General features: G+C 45.5%; 1 protein-coding gene across 1 annotated transcript in view; it reads left to right on the forward strand.

Moving 5' to 3' along the window:
* The window catches only part of CD276 (CD276 molecule), a 53456-nt gene that overhangs the window by 10901 nt on the left and 22646 nt on the right, over positions 1–19909 (forward strand). Inside the window, exons 2-3 of the mRNA XM_061595354.1 lie at positions 6680–6749; positions 16914–17264. Of these exons, the coding sequence (XP_061451338.1) occupies positions 6701–6749; positions 16914–17264 (400 nt within the window). The 5' untranslated portion in view covers positions 6680–6700. The remainder of the gene's footprint in view (positions 1–6679; positions 6750–16913; positions 17265–19909) is intronic.

Below are 19909 nucleotides of genomic sequence, written 5' to 3' on the forward strand. Positions count from 1 at the left end.
TCCAGGGAGAGGCAGGCAGGCAGGCATGGCCCTGTTCATGTGTTCTCCATACCTGTGAGCTGAACGCAGAAGCAGGGCATCTGAAAACCAGGCATTGGAGGAGAATGCTTCAGTCATCTGAAGGCAGCTCTATTCCATGATAGCCACAAATCTGATAGCTCCAGTGTTGAATTTGAACTGGCCTGGTTTTACATATATATATATATTTAAATTAACAGGTCTTGGTGTTAGGCAGTGGCGGCTGGTGGCTCCATGTCAGTGGGACAGGGGAATCTACTTCTGGGTTTAGTGTAAACTTTCAAGGAGCTGTCCAAGTTGCTGAAACTGAAAGTTTGGACTAAACCTTGGAGTGGATTCCACTGTCTCACTGACACAGAGCCATCAGCCTCTGCTGGAGTTAGATAATACACTATATTGTTATAAGTGGACAAACTTGCATAGAATTGTTCATCACACCCTTTTTCTTGAATAGTTCTAGGCAGTGCTCCTACTTGCTGCCCTGGGATCCTACTGGGAGGAAGGGCAGGATAGAAATTAATAAATAAATAAATAGATAAATAAAGAGAGAGAGAGATGCCGGTACAAAATATAAGGGCTGTGGGTGCCAGCACAAAATGGTTGCCATGGGCAGGAAAAAAAAGGTAATGGTGCTACATACTCCAGTGAGTATTGTCACACCAAAAAGGCACTGCTTCTAGGAGAGTTTGCTGTCCTTGCCGTAGCCTCATGATGCCTGCTTGTGTTGTCTGTAGTGTAGCATAAACTGGGTGGCTAGCATCCAAATGGGCAATCAAAAAGAGAAGGTCAAAGACCAAGATGCTGGAGAGTGGGAACTTTTATTTTTGATAAAACCCAACGCGTTTCAGCCTGTTATCTACAGGCCTTCATCAGGGGATAATAGCTTGTAAGATTAAAAGACGAGCAAATCGCTTTCTGTACTGTACCAATATTGGTACAGTACAGAAAGCGATTTGCTATATTGGTACAGTACAGAAAGTGATTTGCTCGTCTTTTAATCTTACAAGCCATTATCCCCTGATGAAAGCCTGTAGATAACAGGCTGAAACGCATTGGGTTTTATAAAAAATAAAAGTTCCCACTCTCCAGCATCTTGGTCTTTGACCTTTTCTTTTTGTAGTGTTGCACAGCTGGCGCTGTAGGGGCATGGAGATGATGTCATCAAGTTGGCTGCAAGTATTTTAGACTTGACAATTACAGGGGTGTGTTGGCGAGGAAAGGCGAAACCAGGAGAACCCGAGGAGGAGGAGGCATCATAAGGCTAAAAATATAAACACAGGCAAGCTTTTATAAATAGATAGTTCCAGGGTATGTGTAAAAATAAATAAGCCTACCACAATGGGAATGATAATTAGAGTACCAGGAATGGGTGGGGAAACGGCACTGCCCAGAACCAAGCTAGTCTTTTTTGATGGCTTGTTCTTTGTAGGATGTCTAATGGATCTTACTGGACATGCTGGGACATCTAAGCCAAGCTTTTGACTTGCAGGCTGGACACTCTACCCACATCTGCACCGTACATTTCAAGCAGTATCATACCACTTTAAACAGCCATGGCTTCCCCCCAAGAATCTTGGCAACTGTTGTTTGTGAAGGGTGCTGAGAGTTGTTAGGAGACCCCTGTTCCCCTCACAGAGCTACAGTTCCCAGAGTGGTTTAACAGTCAGTCCTTGTGCTATTGCAAGATTGTGATTACTGGTTTGCATTAGCAAGTAAATTAATGATTTATGTTTTTTTTTCTTAATAACAACAAATTGCTACTGAGTCAGCCGCTTCCTTGACTCTGTTTCTGGCACAGACATTTAATGAAAGCCGTACCGTTGATTTGTCTTCTGAACCAACCCTGCACTTGGGTTTTTCTGTATTGGAAAAACCTTTCATTAAGGTTTCTGTTGCTGTATGTATTCTTTGTCCAACTTTTAGCTGTATCTTGTGGCCCTGGGCTAAAGCAAATAAATTAAGCCAAATTGCTATAATATGGAGTGACTGCATTTCCGCTGCCGGTTGACATTGCCTCTTCTATAACACTTGAAGGTCATTTGTGGGCACACACACTTGACTGTGTGTTTTCAGATATGTGAGTGCCCTGAAGCGTTACAGAAAAGAGACAGCATCATCCTGCTGTGGAAGTGCGGTGGCAGGATTTGTGTGGTTGCTGGTCTGTGATTGAGTCAGCATGCCGTCATATTAAAAAGAATCAAGACGGGTAACCAACGTTGTTGGACTACAATTCCCATCAGCCCCAGCCAGGATGATCAGTGGTTATGAATGATGGGAGTTATAGTCCAGCAACCCTACCCAAGTCTCTAATTTTGACATGTGATTTTAGTAGGTATGAATGTTTTAAATGACTGCTTTTATTTATTTATTTATTTATTTATTACATTAATATGTAATAAACCTTTTCCCCAAAGAGCTCAAGGTGGCGTACATGGTTCTGCCCCTCCCCATTTGATCACAACAACCCTGTGAGGTAGGCTAGGCTGAGACCCTGTGACTGGCCCAATGTCACCCGGTGAGCTTCATGGCCGAGTGGGTATTTGAACCTTCGTCTCCCACGTCCTAGTCCAACACTCTCACCGCTTTGTCACACTAGCTCTGTGTTATTTTATATTTCAACTTCTTTTTATGTAACTTCTTGTTCATGTTGGGTTTTGTTTTTAAATTGGATTTTTCAATTAATATTTTAGATTGTCTTGTAAGCAGCTTGGAGTTCTTCTGTTCTAGTAAGCGGTATATATGTTTTGTTATATGAATAGTCCAACAGTGTCTTCACTCTTCAGGGTGAAGAACCTGAGGCTGCGATCCTGTACATCAGTCTTCCCCGACCCTCCACCCTCTCAGATTTTACTGGACTTACAACTACATCTCCCACCAGCCCTGGCCAATATGCTCCAAAACATCTGGAGGACACCAGGAACCTAGGACTAAAACTCAGATTCCACTGCCCCCCTGACATGGAGCCACCACCAACCACTGCTTAAAGATTATGATTGATGTTAACAGTGCTTTAATGCCCAGCTGTTGTTACAAATTCTTTTTGTAAGCAGCTGCAAGCATCCTACTGTTGTAGCTGCTTGGAGACCAGAAAGGATGGAAGGGAATCCCAGCTCAGGAAGTAGCTGCAGCTGAGATGATCTTCCTCCCATTTGCTGTGGGTTTTTTTTTAGGGGGGCAGGATATTGTGGCTGCTGAGGAAGTATCCAAATTGTGCAGAGATTCATTTGTGCCACAATAACTTCTGTGCCAAGTCTCCACCTGCTCCAGGATATCCCCTGAGTTGTGCAATTTGCAAAGGACGCTTCTGTAAAGGGACTGTTTTATTGTGTATTTTAATGATGGGTGTTTATATTGTGATGTTTGTGCAACTCGTTTTTATACTTTGTAAACTGCTTAGAAGCCTATTTTGACAGTAAGCAGGATATAAATTAGTTAATCAATAAGCATACTAATGACAACGACAACAACAGGAAGCTGTGTCTTGCCAGCTTTTTGGCGATCGCTGACAGAGCCAGTGAGCATGAGGACAGAAGTGGCCAGGTGTCCATTGTATGCGTTACTTCATTTTGGTGTCCTTGTGTTATATAGATGGCTGAAGGGGGTGGAGTTAGAGGAGCAAGAGTTACATGCAGGGTATATGGAAGAGCTTTAAATATGTGCTATCCATGTGCACGCCGCTTTGCAACAGGGCTGGGGTTTATAACTCCCACCATCCCTGGCCATTGGCTTTGCTGGCTGGAGCTGATGGGAGTTGGAGTCCAACATCACCTGGAGGGCCACCGGTTTCCCATCCCTGCTTTACAGAGTACAAGAGGTTAAGTCCCAGCCCCAAAACGCATGCAGTATAAAACGTGAAAGGGCAGGAGAGAGCAGATGGATAACCTGGGCAAGAGGATTATTATGGGAGTTACACCTTAAGACCAAGGGATCTAGAGGGTTGTGCCAAAGGCTTGATAGACAAGGTAAGATTGGGTGGAAGGGAGAACGTGGTGGCATTGCGCAGGTGATTTGGGAGGCAGGTTGAAGCATAAGGCGCAGCAAGGGCAAAAGGGCCAAGCCTTTTTTTTTATCATTAATTTTTATTCAAATTTTCAAAGACAAAAAACAAAACAAAACAAAAACAATTAAACAATAAAATAAAATGTTGACTTCCGATTTGTCGCAGATCAGTTATAGGTCTACAGTATATAACAATCCTGTCTCTAAAATTATATTATAAAATCACTTTCCTCCAGTAGTTATCTTAATTAATCATCAAATCTCATAAACATTACTTTATTCTTTCCACAAAAAGTCAAAGAGAGGTTTCAATTCCTTGAGAGATATATCTTTCAATTTTTCTCCAAATAAACATATCGCTTAATCCATCTGATTCAAATCTGTTAGGCCCAATAATTTCAATAGCCATTCTTCCATTATCTGTATTAATTCCATCTTCAATAATCCTGTTAAGTCCAGTAATTTCAGTAGCCATTCTTCCATTATCAGTATCCCATAATAATCTTGTTGTCATAGCCATAGTCCAAATAAACATATTGATTAATCCATCTCGTCAAATCTGTTAGGTCCAATAATTTCCATAACCATTCTTCCATTATCAATATTAATTCCATCTTCCATCTTCAATAGTCCTGTTAAATCCAGTGGTTTCAGTATCCATTCATCCATTATCAGTATCCCATGATGATCTTGCTGTCATAGCCATAGTCATATAACAAGAGTCTGATGGGAATTTCCCCCATCACAAATATGTCCTTGCCATCAATTCTGAATATGTTGCTGAAATATTGTTGTAAAGTCACATCTCTGCTCTTCTTTTTTACAAAATGCACTGGCTCATCTCTTAAAAGTTTTTCCATTGTCACATATTTGTAGTTAATTCCATAAATTTTTTCTATGTCAAGCCCCATCACATCATTCCAGTCAAGAATTCTGAATATGTTGCTGAAATATTGCTGCAAAGTCATATCTCTGTTCTTCTTTTTTACAAAATGCACTGGCTCATCTCTTAAGAGTTTCTCCACTGTCACATATCTGTAGCCAACTCCATAGATTTTTTCTATGTCAAGCTCCATCACATCATTCCAGTCCAGAAAATTATCCAAGACATTGATAACTTTACCACCAAAATCTTCATTAATTTCTTCAGATACAACGTTGAATTCCAAACAGTAAACTTTATTTCTAACATCCATAAACTCCAAATCTTTTTTCAATTTCACATTTGTTCCAATCTCCAGGGCTTGTAGCTTCCCTTTAATTTTTCTTTTCTCATCTCTAATCTCATCAAACACCTCTCTCACAGAATCTCCTATTTCTTTAAGCTCCTGCGTCATTTTGTTAAATTCAATTTTCATCTCCTGTCTACCCTGTCTCAGGGTTTGTTTCGTTATCTCAATCTCATCCATTATTTTCTGAAACATAATTTCTTCCATGGTCTCAATCACTTTCCTGGTTGTCATTCTTAAAACCACAGAAACAAAAATTATTTCAGCCACAATTGGGTTAATATTACAGGCTTGCTGACATCAGTGTAGACAATACAGCCTGCCTTATCTTTTATGTGTTCAGGAATACAAAACAAACTTAGTTCCCAACATCAAAATAATTAGTGGCGTCATGAACAAGCAGATTCGTCAAAATGAAATAGACTAAAAAAAAAATAAAAAATTTTTTCCCCTCCTCGAAATAGAAATCCCTCTTCCGTTGGTATCTTTAGAATGCACCTCCAGGACAGCTTTTTGCAATAAAAACAAATATAAGCTTTTACGATTTCTTTCCTCCTTAATTTCGTGAGTGAAAGAGAAAAGCCATAACTCACCCAGAAGTTCTTCACAGCTGATTCATTGACAAATCTCTTTTTTGCTGCAACAATTTAAACCAAGTGAAAAAGGAAAATAGAAAGAAGGATGCTTATCTGCCTGTTATAGTCCGTTTTTCTTTGAAGAAAAGATAAACGTGTCGCTGTAATCAGCTAGAGCTTGATGAAAGTCCGTCCGGCATTGCAGTTTGAACCTTCTCTCATAAATAAATGAAATCCAGTCCTCCCCACAAAAACAGGCTTTGTGGTTAATCTCTACGTTTCTCCCTGTCCGGGAGAAAATCTTTACCAGTCAAAAAGAACGTTTTGACCTGATTTTAAAGCTGAAAAAGCTTCTTCTGAGACGAGAGCTTGACTCAGAGGCAGCACAGGCAAAGCAACCATTCCCGGAAGTCAAAAGGGCCAAGCCTTTTGAGGTCAGGGAGCAGGAGACCTCCAGATGACTGCAGGTGATGGAGCAGGAGGAGCAAAGGGTAGATGGAAGAGCTTTAACGTATGCATTAAAAGGAAAACACCCAGGGAGTGGTGAAGTTGTGGCCCTCCAGATGCTGGTGGACTACAACTCCCATCATCCCTGACCATTGGGCCATGTTGACTAAGGCTGATGGGAGTTGGAGTCCAACTGCATCCAGAGGGCCACAGGTTCTTCTTCCCTGCTTTTAACCTCTGGAAGCATCCTCGGGTTTTCAAAGGGAGGTGACTAAGCCAGAGACTGAATCTGCTTTTGGGAGTTGGCGCTCCTGTTCCCGTGCTATATATATATTTTTCCCCTCGGAAGGGGGAAAGTTTGCCTTCTCGGACTTGCATCCCAACCCCTCTGCTGCATCTCTTGCCTTTCAGGGAATCGACTTTGCAAGGAAGATGCGCTTCCCTCTGTGGATTGGAGGTCTCCTGCTGTCAACTCTGGCTGGTAAGTAGCAGGAATGCCCTGTGGGATCTCCCACTTTTCCAAGCGGAACTCCAACCTTGAGATGTGTTTCAATATGATTTTGCAGGCTGGAAGAGAGGGGAAGGAAAATTGCCTGACTGCCCCCCTCTCTTTTTAGTCTTAGGTTTAACCCCACAGGTGGCCACTGGTGAGAGAGACCCAGTCTGAGAATGGCTGCCAGTCAGAGAAAACAGTACTAAGCTATGTGGCTCAATAGTCAGATTTTGTATAAAATAGTTTCATATGTCAAATCAGGGGTGGGGGACCTCAGCCTCGGGGACCATATGTGGCCCTGCAGGCCTCTCTGTCTGGCCCTCTGAAGTCCCCTCAGGCCACACTCCTCATTGGTCCCGTGCGCTTGCCTGGTTGTCATGTGTTCTTGAACTCTGACAATGCTGCTTGCTTGTCTGGATGGCGGATGGAGAGGGGTGTGTAGAAACTAGCCTGTGGTGCAAATGTAACAGTTACGTTTCTTGCTCCACCCACTTTTGCCTCTGGCCCTGCCCACTACTGGCATGTGGCCCCTGGGAGCTTGCCCAGAAATGAATGCGGCCCTCTCGAGGGGAAAAGGTTCTGCACCTCTGAGTTGAACAAAACTTGGATCTTTTTAGGAATGTTTAGAAAATCCTGCTTTAATTCAGCGGTGGAGCTAGGAGCCCCCTGGCTCATTTTTCTAATGCTATAGGCCAGTGATAGTCCCTTATGATACACTTCAGACTTGCCAAGGAATACACTGTTATTCAAGATGGGTCCTCCTTAAGTTTCCCTGCTGCTCAGCAAGCACTTAGAAATCCCCAGTGGCCATTTGGGGTGCCTGAAAAGTGCGATGCCTGGGTTTGGGAACAGGGGAGGCTGCCTTATACTGAATCAGACACAATCAGCAATACGACCCACAAATATGAAAATATACTTGTAATGTACTCCTAGGAACAAACATATTGTGCATTGAGCTTTTTTATTCTACAAATATGCAACCAATGACTTAAAGGAGGTGGTGGGCTCCCCAACATTGGAGGCGTTCAAGAGGCAGCTGGGCAGTCCCCGTCGGGTATGCTTTAAGTCAGATTCCTGCAGGAGGTTGAACTCTGTTATTCTGTGATTCTGTGAAATAAGACAATGAACAATATTGCTATGGAACAATCGATTACAGATCTGTTTTGACCATTAAGGCCGCATCGGCACTATACATTTAAAGTGGTATCTTACAACTCTAAAAGCCATCTTTGGCTTTCCCCCAAAGAATCCTGGGAACTGTAGTTTGTGAAGGGGTGCTGTTAAGAGAGCCCCATTCCCTTCACAGAACTGCAATTCCCAGAGTGGCTTATCAGCCAGTCCCTCATCCCAGGGAACTCTGGGAAAAGCCACCTTCTGGCTTCCATAGAAGGCTACCTTCAAGCCTAGTGGCTTTAGAGAAGGGACACTCTGGTCTGCTTCTAGCCTATGGGGAAGCAATTCCCCACCCTTCGTCTCTGTTGACTGGTAGCGGCTATCCTGGGTTTCAGACAGGAGTCTTTCCTAACCCTGCCTGGAGACGGTGCAGATTGAATCTGGGACCTTTCGGACAGCAAGCATGTGCTCTGCCCCTGAGCTCGGAAGCCCTTCCCAGACCATTAGGAATATAGAAATCTGACTTCTGCCAAGTCAAACGATTGGTCTGTCCAGCTCAGTATTGGTGACACTGACTGGCAAGCAGCAGTCCAAGGTTTCATAGCCCTGTGTGGACATGCTGGGGATGGAGCCTAATATAAGAACATAACAAGAGTCTGGGCTAGATGGACCGATAATCTCACTTGGTATAAGTGCCTCATGTGTTCATAAATGTGAACAACTTAGGTATGCACATGAACATACTTTCTTTTAAATTCCCTTTAGGAAAAGTAGCAACCCCCCCCCCCCACAGAGATCCGTAGTGTGCGTTGGTTTTTGTGTTTTTTAAAAATAAGGGGCTGAAATTCTGCACTAAGAACATAAGAAGAGCCCTGCTGGATCAGGCCGGCGGGCCATCTAGTCCAGCATCCCGTCTTCACCATGGCCAGCCAGATCCCTATGGGAAGCCCACAAGCAGGACCTGAGTGCAAGAGCCCTCTCCTGTCCTGCGGTTTCCAGCAACTGGTATTCAGAAATGTACTGCCTCCAACCATGGAGGCGAAGCAGCTATTGGTAGCCTTATTCTCCATGAATGTGAAACAGAGAGAAGCCAAGACGGACAGATTTTGCCCATCCCTACTTAGAAGTAAGCCCCACTGAGTTTGATGGGTCTGACTCCCAGGTAAGTGGGCATAGGATTGCAGTCTACATCTTGTACAAGAGAGACATCTATTGTCTGTCCCTAGAACATAGAAGAACCCTGCCGGATCAGGCCAGTCGCCCATCTAGTTCAGGATCATGGCCTAAGCTTCTCTCCCCGTATAGCCAGCCTTCCTGGTCTCTGTGCTGTTGGTGGGGGAAGTTGTTGTTTTTGAGCCATCAGTGTGCAGAGAATAAAGGTTATTCTACGTACCGGGGAGGTGAACCAAATTGAATTGAGTTGTTCAACCCATCCTGGATCCTCTTGCGATTCATTCTTAGCAATACGTCTCCAATAATGGGGCAGGAGGATAAACCTCCTATCTGTCTTCTGAATCTGTCAGGTATCAGTTTAGTGTATGGCGAAGCCAGGTTGTCTGCAAATCTGAAGCTCTGTTCGGGGTATACACAAAAAAAACAAGAATTTGTAAATAGAGATGTGAAGGCCCAGCAACCCCCCCCCCGAATTTTCAGAGGAACAGGTTTTTTTCCAGTTTTTTCCTGATTTTTTTTGGGGGGGGCAGAAAAAAAACATTTCCCCCCCAAACCTTTCTAGTTTTTTCCTGCACCTTCACATCTCTAATTATTATTATTATTATTAAATTTATTAATCGCCCATCTGGCTGGTTATCCAGCCACTCTGGGCGACGTACAAAATAAAACGTACAAATACATAAACACTAAAAATCTGAAGCAATAATAGTAAAACCTAGCCCACGCCAAAAGCCTGCCTAAAGAGCCAGGTCTTCACGGCCCGGCAGAAACTCATTATAGAGGGGGCAAGGCGGAGATCATTAGGGAGGGAGTTCCACAGGGTGGGGGCCACAATTGAAAAAGCCCTCTCCCTAGTCCTCACCAGTCTGGCTGTTTTAACTGGTGGGATGGAGAGAAGGTCTTTTCAGGCTGATCTTGTCTGGCATACTCCCCCCCCTTCTCTGCAGTAATGAGGCCAGCTTCAATCCTCAGACAGAGAACTATCCCCTGTGATTTTCCTTCATAATGTTCAGATAATGCACAGCCCGCATTCCTTTTGGAATGCCAGGACAGATAAAATCAGACCAAGGGTGACATCTAGTGTCTGATGGGGGAAACTCTAGGTTTTTTTTTCCAGTATGTAGTAACTCAATGCAGCTTGAGTCAAACTCTGGATTGATTAATTTAAAAAATGACACCTAGTCTTACAGATATTCAATAATAGGCACTACGGGCATTCACACACCTGTGTTTCTTTACTCTCACCCTGGACACCAGGGGAACTGAGATGATTTCCTGTAACTTCAGCTAAAACTCTCACTGCCTCGTAAAGCAATACTTCCATATTCAGGGTGTGTGTGCAGGAGCGGTTGCTTCTGACATTGCTGCGATTTTGCAGGAGAACACGCTTCCACTTTGGGTCACACAGCACACAGTTAAGCTGTGGATTTCACCACCACAAGATGCACTGACAGCCCCCAACTTGGGTGGCTGTAAGAGGAGATCAGACAAATTCATGGCAGATAAGGCTGCTGTTGGCTACTAGTCATGATGGCCACAGATGTTCTCTGGCAATGGATGAAGTTGCTTCTGCGTGTCAGTTGCTGGGGAGCGCAAGTGGGGAGAGTGCCGCTGTGCTCGGGTCCTGCTTTCGTGCTTCCCAGCGGCGTCTGGTTGGCCATTGTGACAACAGGATGCTGGACTAGAAGGGCACTTTGGCCTGATTCAGCCGGGCTCCTCTTAGGTTTTTAGTGCAGAATTTCAGCCCTTTATTTCTAGAGAGCTCAAGGGCCAACTCGCCCTACACGTCTCTGTGTGTGGGGAGGGGGTTGCCACTTTTCCTAAAAGGCATTTAAAAGAGAATATGTTCATGTGCATATCTGAGTTATTCACAGTTATAAAAACAATGAGTCTGATACCAAAATGTGTGCCCCAAAATAAAATTACTCCACGGCGTAGTTGAAACTCTTTGAGAAGGTTTCATGTAGCAACTTCATAATGCTTTGCATTTCAGGGCTGGTAAGACCATTCCCAAAGATGATGAAGATGATGATGATGAATTAATTAATTAAATTTATATCCCGCCCATCCACCTGGAAGGAGCCCAGGGTGGCAAACAAGTGATAAAACACTAAAACCTCTTAAAAGACATCTTAAAAACAAGACGTCTTTTTTTAAAAAAGTAGGGCAGTCTATTGGAAGAAAGAACCAATCCTTTTAGGACTCAGGACCCACCCTGCATCCTCTGTGGCTCACATGGAAACACAGACTTCTAGCCTCTTGGTAAGGTAGTTTAAAAAAAAAAATCCTTCTGCCACAATGATTTGGCCAGCTCTCTGTGTTTTCCTGCTGGTCGCATAAAAGGGGGCTTTCTGTCGTCTTCAGCTGGCACAGAAACCACATGGGTTTTTGGCGGAGGGCTGGAGCAGTCTATCCCTCTCCTGCCAGCTCTCTCGTTCGCCTGTATGGAGTATCTGGTCACCCATGGCAACTAGGAAAGTTAATTCATTTACTGCAGATACTTACATGCCATTTTAAAGGCGAACCTCAAAAGTGGATCACACAAGGCAATATTAAAACGCGAAAGCATCCATTTAAAACGATAGTAAACCAAACAAGCTACAAAGGGGGGAAATTCTCTGAAAACGAGGTTTCTCCTCATCTCAGGATGCTGCCAGCTGTGGTGTCTCTTGAGGGAGGCAGAGGCAACCTCAGCTGGAACACCAGGAGCCAGGCAGTTGGCAGCTCTCTAGGCTCTTTTGACCTCTTGTCTAAAAGTGAGGTTGTTTCAAGGGATATATATGTAGGGAAGGGCCACAGCTGAGTGGCAGCGCATCTGCTTTGCGTACAGGAGGTCCCAAGTTCAATCCTCGGCATCTCCAGGTGGGGCTCGGTAGAGCACCTTGTCTGAAACCCTGGAAAGCTGCTGCCAGTCAGTGTTGGTAATACTGAAACACTGAGCTTGATGGACCAATGGCTTGACTCAGGATAAGGCAGCTTCCCTGTGTTCTCTCTTTCGTCTCTGCTCTTCCTGTTTTGGTTTTTCTCGGGACCTCTGCCATACCGCAGACATACAGGTTTGAGTAATTTCTTCTGCACCTGCACCAAACTTTTAATTCTTAGTATTATGGGGGTGGGTGGGCAGCCATGGTAGTGTTAACAGGTATAGAACCAGTATACATTTTGTAGCATAAATGCACTCTCTCTTCGTTTCCCATCTTTACAAGAAAAAATGTGGAGCACCTTAGTGCAGCCTCTCCCAATCTTGGGTCCCTGGATGTTGTTGGAGAAGAACTTCCATCATCCCTGAATGCTGGCCATGTGGGCTGCCTTGATTATTTCCTTAGAAACAAAGAAGAAGAACATATGTTCTCGTCTAATAAGCTGGAGATCCTAGATAGCCAACATGGCGCCCCCCCCAAATGTTGTAGACTTCAATTCCCATCATCCTTTACTTTTGGCCATGCTGGCTAGGGCTGATGGGAACTGGGAGTCCAACAACCTCTGGAGGGCCACTAGTTCCCCATCCCTGCATCAAAGGCTCCCTCTGCTTCCCACTTTGGAGAGCCCGTTGGAGCAGAACAGCCTCCCTTAAGCTGGCACCAGATGTTGTTGGACTGCAACTTCCATCATCCCTGGGCATTAGATGTGGCGGCTGGGGCTGCTGGGAGCTGGTGTCCAATAATATCTGGGAACACTTGCGTGACCAACCATAGGGTCAGGCTGTTGCACAGTGCTTGGGTTATTTTGGGCTGGGGGAAGGGCTGGGTAGTGGCATTAATGAAATTGGCAGACTCCACGTCCTCCCGGTTTTAATCGTGGTCCTCCAGTAGTCTACATAGGAAGCTTCCTTATACTGAGTCAGACTGTTGGTCCATCTAGCTCAGTATTGTCTTCACTGACTGGCAGCAGCTCTCCAAGGTTTCAGGCAGGAGTCTCTTCCAACCCTACCTGGAGATTCTTGTTACTATTTATTAAATAATAATACATTTGCACACTCGAAGCAACTTACAGTTAATTAAAAATTAAAATTAAAGAGTAAGCGAAAGATTAAAAATATACAAAAAGCTAAAAACAAAAACAGTACACAAGATGGCAGAGCAGCCCTCCTTAGGAAGGCTACACAACAGAAGCCCCTTAAAAGCCTTCCAAAGTTAAGAACCAAATGCCTGGGAGAAGAGAAATGTTTTTGCCTGGCACGTAAAGAGGAGTAAAGAGGCGCCAGGCGTACCTCCCTGGGGAGTTTGTTCTGCAAATGGGGGGACACCACTGAGAAGGCTTGTTCTCCTGTTGCCACTCTCTGGACCTCCTTCAGAGGGGGCACACGAAGAAGGGCCTCCGATGTTGAGTGCTGGGTCCGGGTTGGTATAACTAGGGAGAGGCTGGGGATGGAACATGGGACCTTCTGCATGCAAAACAGATGCTCTACCACTGAGCTGCGGCCTTCCCCCACACTCTACGGTCCTTCTAAAGTCAGTAGCTAAGGGGGCGCTCTCAAAAAGTTAAGGGTCAGCTTCCCCCCACCCCCATTGTTCAAGCACTGACCATAATCCATTTGGAGACATGTTGACACTGATCTCAACTGAATGCTGCTTCGTCTACAACCTGCTTCACATGTTTGAAGGTGTGAAGGGGTCCTGGCATGGTGGCTAGAATCCTCGAGGTTATGCTTGCTGCCGTCAGGCCCGCTGATTGATTCAAAGTGGTGTTGCTTTAAATGTACTGCCTTCAAGTTGATTCCGACTTATGGTGACCCTATGAACAGGGTTTTCACGGTAAGCGGTATTCAGAGGGGTTTTTCCATTGCCTTCCTCTGAGGCTGAGAGGCAGTGACTGGCCCAAAGTCACCCAGTGAGCTTCATGGCTGTGTGGGGAATCGAACCCTGGTCTCCCAGGTCGTAGTCCAGCGCCTTAACCATACACCTGTAATTCATGCTTTACTCCAGATATGGAGAACCTTTGGCCCTCCAGATGTTGCTGAACTACCACTCCCCTCATGCCTAGCCATTGGCTGTGTTTGCTAGGTCTGATGGGGGTTGTAGTTCAACAACGTCTGGAGGGTCAAAGGTTCCCCACGCCTGCTTTCCTGGGTGGCTATTCACCACACTGGTTCAGAAAAGAAAAAAAAAGCCTAGTCAAGTGATTCTACAATCTGGGGACCAAGTTGCAATGTCTCCTACTAGACAGCAGGGGGCAGCAGTGCCCTGCCATGACACCAGTCTCCTTTTGGTCCCAGTGATTCTTGGTGGAGTCGATTCACCTCTGTCTCTGCTGATTCTGTTTTTAAAGTCCTTGTACTGTGCTCCCAAGCCACCTTTTAGCTAAGCACTTTTGCCGTACCTTGGTCTGCTATTAGGAGATCTTCTCCCCCCCCCATGCTTAAATTCTATGCCATGCATTTGCAGTTTTTGATTCACTTTCCCATGCATGGGGCAGGGCTTTTGGGGCAGGGGAAAAGTAGAGGCACTGGGCTTTGTACGTGGTGCCATCTTCCAGGTTAGTCTTGTCGCTCAATAACTTCTGTACAAGCCTCGTCTGCCCCAATTGCGTTTTCCCTACAGTGCAATATTCATGCAAGTAGCTAACAGCATAACAAATAGCTTCAATTATTTGGGTCCCCAGGGGGGAGGGGAGAAAGGGGTTTAATGAACTCCACAAGCTCCTCCCCTAACTCCCCCCAGTTTTAGCCAAATTATGGTTGTCCTCATAGGCTTCTAAGGCGGGGTGGGGTGGGGATCATTTCCCCCCCATGTTCACTTCCAGGGGCTGCATGCCAGTGGTGGGTGGGGCCAGAAGCAAAAGTGGGTGGAGCAATGAAGGTAGGCAACATGGTGTAGTGGTGTTGGACTTGGAGCTTGGAAAACCCGGGTTCAAATCCCCACTCAGCCAAGAAGCTTACTGGGGGACCTTGGGGCAGTCAAAGTCTTTCAGTCTAATCTACCTCACAGGGTTGTTGTGAGGATAAAATGGAGAGGGAGGAGAACCATGTACGCCACCTTGACCTTGGAGGAAAGGTGGGATGTAAATGTTGTAGCAGTAGTAGTAGTAGTAACAACAATAATACTAATAATTTATTTTTATGCAGTAGGCTAGTTTTTAGATGTGATCCTTTCTATCCTCTGCTCAGACAAGCAAGGTGGAGTTGAAGTGGAATAGTCTTCCTGTTGAGGTGTGCTTGGCGCCAACATTACTATCTTTTCGGCGCCAAGTTAAAACCTTTCTCTTTGCTCAGGCATTTTAGTTTAATATGTTCAATTTGGTTTTAGATTTGTGGATTTTTATATATATGTTTTTGTACCGATTTATGTGATTTTATTGTATATACTTTCTGTTGTACACCGCCCAGAGAGCTATGCTAGTGGGGCGGTATAAAAATTTAACAAATAAATAAATAAATAAGCACACATTCAAGCCAGGCAAAAATTCTCAAGGATGCAGGCTGGGGAGAGTCCCCAGAGCCAGCCAGAGAGCCACAAGGGCCAGACAGAGGCCTGGAGGGCCACATTTGGCCCCCTGGTCTGCAGTTTCCCATTCCAGAGCTAAGGGGTCCAACACAGAAAGGAGCCTGGGCCTCCTCTGTCTCTCCACCCCCCCTACATTTGAGAGCTGGTACAGTAATATCTCAGTTAATGAAGTAGATGTGTTCCTAGACATGACTTCTTTAACAGAAACTTTGGTACCAGAGGTAGGAATAACATAGAAAGAATAGGGATAGGTTCCTACACGCGCTCATAGATGGTGGGGGCAGCTTCAATGGGGGCTTTAAAGGGTGCTTACACGGCACCCAACCACTCCCCCTCCTTCTCCTCCTCTGAATTGTACTGGATCTTTCCCTCCCCAGCCCTGGGAGAAAGGTAGATACCTCTTTAATGCAAAGCAAACACACAGGCTTGTCAATTTCACCATAGCAAAGCAAAGGCACAGGCATAGCAGTTTATTGATAGCAAAGCAAAGGGACAGGCTGGTCAGTTTCACCTTAAAGCAAAGGCACAGGCTTGAAAGTTTATCCATAGCAAAGCAAAGCTGATTAGTTTTATCTTTAAAAAAGTCTTCCTTAAAAGGACCTTCATTCCTGGTGGATTCGTTTACTGAGGCATTACTGTATTAGTAACGATCCTCCATGGCACAGAGTGGTAAGCGGTGGTAACACAGCTGAAGCTCTGCTCACGGCTGGAGTTCGATTCCAACGGAAGGAGGAAGTCGAATCTCCAGTAAAAGGGGTCGAGGTCCACTCAGCCTTCCATCCATCTGTGGTCGGTAAAATGAGTACCTGGCATATGCTGGGGGGTAAAGAAAGGCCGGAGAAGGAACTGGCAATCCCACCCCATATATACGGTCTGCCTAGTAAACGTCGCAAGACGTCACCCTAAGAGTCGGAAACGACTCGCACTATAAGTGCGGGGACACCTTTACCTTTACTGTATTAGTATGGAGGAGGAACGAATGGAATTAATAATGTAGGGTAGAGGGGTTGCTGTTCACTCTCTTTAAAAATAAAATCTAAGGATGTGTGCTTACGATTGGTTGAAGCCCAAGGGACGATAATGGCAGATTGGATCTGAAGAGTAATGAAGCCCTGCCAGTTGAGCTTGGGCTCCTTGGCTGTTCAGGGCAGTGCTTTACCACCACTCCCAAGCTAGGATAGCAAGTTCTGTTTTGCGACTGGCTTGCTGTGCGAGTACAAATCATCGTTTCCTGGTTTGCATCCAACAGCTAACTGTGGTTTGCACAAACCAGGAAGTAACTAATGTAGCCAAGCAAGCAAAGAGAGGAGGGTGTGTGAGAGCATGGGCCTTGTTCCATGGTTTGGTATTTGTGTGGCCTCCTTTTTTACACTGAGATCTCCCTGATGTGTGTCTTTTCTGCATCCCCTCACCTCGCAACCAGGTGCTGTGGAAATCGTGGTCCCTGATGATCCCGTGGTCGCCCTCTTTGGCTGCGACGCTACCTTGCACTGTTCCTTCTCTCCAGACACCAACTTCAGCTTGGACGACCTCAGCCTCATCTGGCAGCTGACGGATACCAAACGGCTGGTGCACAGCTTTGCGGAGGGCCAGGACCAGCTGGCCAACCAAGGGAGTAGCTATACCAACCGCACAGCCCTTTTCTACGACCAGCTGCCCAAGGGCAATGTCTCTCTCCTGCTGCGGCGCGTCCAGATTTCCGACGAGGGGAGCTTCACCTGCTTTGTCAGAGTCCGGAACTACAGCAGTGCGGCTGTCACGCTGCAGGTGGCAGGTGAGGGCCGGAGGGCACTCTGGGTGCAATGCCAACTTTTGGGCAAGACCCCGCCATGGGAGTGAGTGCATCTTTTTCTTCACTAGGGATGAGCAAATCTGTCAATTTCAGTTTGTCGAGTTTCTCATTTTTCCAGGCTTGCGTTTTCCATGTTTCTCCATCCGTTTGCAATTTTTTAAAATAAAAACACGAAAATTCATCAGCATTTGAGGGCGCATTTACCCTAATGCACATTTTTTTTGGCAAGCAGTTTTCCCCAATGTAATGGGCTAACAGACTGAAGCTCAATCCAGACAAGACCGAGACGCTGTTGGTGAGTGCCTTCTCTGCCCAGATGGAGGATGTTCATCCTGTTCTTGATGGGGTTACACTCCCCTTGAAGGAACAGGTGCGTAGCTTGGGGGTTCTTTTTGATCCTTCCTTGTCACTTGAGGCCCAGGTGGCCTCGGTGGCACGGAATGCTTTCTACCATCTTCGCCTGGTAGCCCAGCTACGTCCCTATCTGGACAGTGACAACCTCGCCTCAGTTGTTCATGCTCTGGTAACTTCTAGACTGGACTACTGCAATGCGCTCTACGTTGGGCTGCCCTTGAAGACTGTTCGGAAACTACAACTAGTCCAGAATGCAGCGGCCAGATTGCTGACGCGGACCAGAAGGTCCGCTCATATAACACCTGTTCTGGCCCGTCTGCACTGGCTTCCTGTTTGTTTCCGGGCTAGATTCAAAGTGCTGGTTTTGACCTATAAAGCCCTACACGGCATGGGACCGCAATACCTGGTGGACCGCCTCTCCCAATATGAACCTACCCGTACACTGCGCTCAACATCTAAGGCCCTCCTCCGAGTGCCATCCCATCGAGAAGCTCGGAGGGTGGTGACTAGAACCAGGGCCTTTTCTGTGGTGGCCCCCGAACTGTGGAACAGCCTCCCTGATGAGGTGTGCCTGGTGCCGACGCTACTATCTTTTTGGCGCCAGGTGAAAACCTTTTTATACTCCCAGGCATTTTAAAGTGTGTTTTAATAGCATTTTCATCATTATTTGTATTTTGGATGTTGTTTGGTTCTTTTATTGTTTGTTTGTTTTGTTTTCTTGATTTATTGTATTTATTGTATTTATACATTGCTTGTTTTTTAATCTTTTTGTACACCGCCCAGAGAGCCTTCGGGCTTAGGGCGGTATATAAATTAAATTAAATAAATTAAATAAATAAATAAATAAATAAATGTCATCTTCACTCTTACATGCATTTTAATGCACATTTCCCCCTAATATACAATTTTTTTGTACATGTTGCTCAGTTGAAGAAGTGCATCATCAAATTTGGAGAAGTGTGAATTTCAAAGGATAGATGAATTTTGGTTTTAGGAAAGTATGCATTAGCTAGGTTTGCCTTTGAATGCAACCTGAACCAAATTTCTCCCCCACCCCTCCTCCTCAGTGCTGTTACCACCAGCTGCTGCTTTTCTGGCTCTACCTCATCACTGCTGTTGCATACCTGCTTGCCAGGCAGGTGTCTTGCACTCCACCTCACCACCACTGTTGTCAGAGCAGGAAGTAAGTGAACAAGCAAGCAGGTTGCAGTGATGAAGAGAATGAGCAGGTCCAGAGCGAGCTCTTGTCCGGGGGCCCTCTGCTGGGAAGTGGGCCCTTGGCAGATGCCCAACTGTGCTTACTTTTGGCGCCATCCCTGTCTGTTGGGGCCAAGTGAAGTCAAAAGCCCCAAGCAATTAGGTTTGGGGGGCTGCAGGGTGTCAGTCCAAGGGCCAAAGGCAAGCAGTCCACGGTAGGTGTGGATCAGAGCTCCAGAGGTGGCCAGTGCCCGTTACAAAGTCCCAAGTCACACAAGAGCCCAAATTTCCAAGGGCAGTAAGGAAAGCTCCAAAGAGCTAGAGGGGTAGCCCCAGGCAGTCAAGTTACCATTTTCTCAAAAGGCAGCAATACAGTTGAAAGGAGCTGAGGCTAGGGAAGAGAAGCATTTGGAAGCATTCTTTTAATGGTTATTGGATTTCCTACCTCCCCTTCGCTGTAAGATCCCAGGGTGGGTTAAAACAATTTAAAAATGTAAGATTAAGATCAGTTAAAATGATTTACGATCAGAAGAATAGAATGGGTCCTAAAAATTATATATCCCAGATTTCAAAGGCCAGGGTAACACAGTACATCTTCAGCATACGGCAAAAGCTACATTGTTCTAATAATGAAGGTCCCAGGCACACCTCTGTGGGGAAGGAGTTCCAGAGCTTAGCGGCTGCCACAGGGAATGTCCTTCCAGGCCGCTCCCCCCCTCCAAACTTCTGAGGAAACTGGAACTACCAAAAGGGCCCCCTCTGCCAATCTTAACACCCAAAAGGATCTGTATAGGGAAGGAGGCGGTCTTTCAGATATTTTCTGTTTATATGTTTCTACTCTGTGTATGAATTTAATTATCTCTGTTAAACCACCTTGGGAAAACCTTGCCCTGAAAATCACCATAAAAATATTTCAGTTGTTGTTGTTGTTATCTGTGTTATGTGCCTTCAAGTCGATTTCGACTTACGGCGACCCTATGAATCAGTGACCTCCAAGAGCATCTGTCATGAACCACCCTGTTCAGATCTTATAAGTTCAGGTCTGAGGCTTCATTATGGAATCAATCCATCTCTTA

Source organism: Rhineura floridana, chromosome 14 (assembly GCF_030035675.1).
Source record: "Rhineura floridana isolate rRhiFlo1 chromosome 14, rRhiFlo1.hap2, whole genome shotgun sequence".
Lineage (NCBI taxonomy): Eukaryota > Metazoa > Chordata > Lepidosauria > Squamata > Rhineuridae > Rhineura > Rhineura floridana.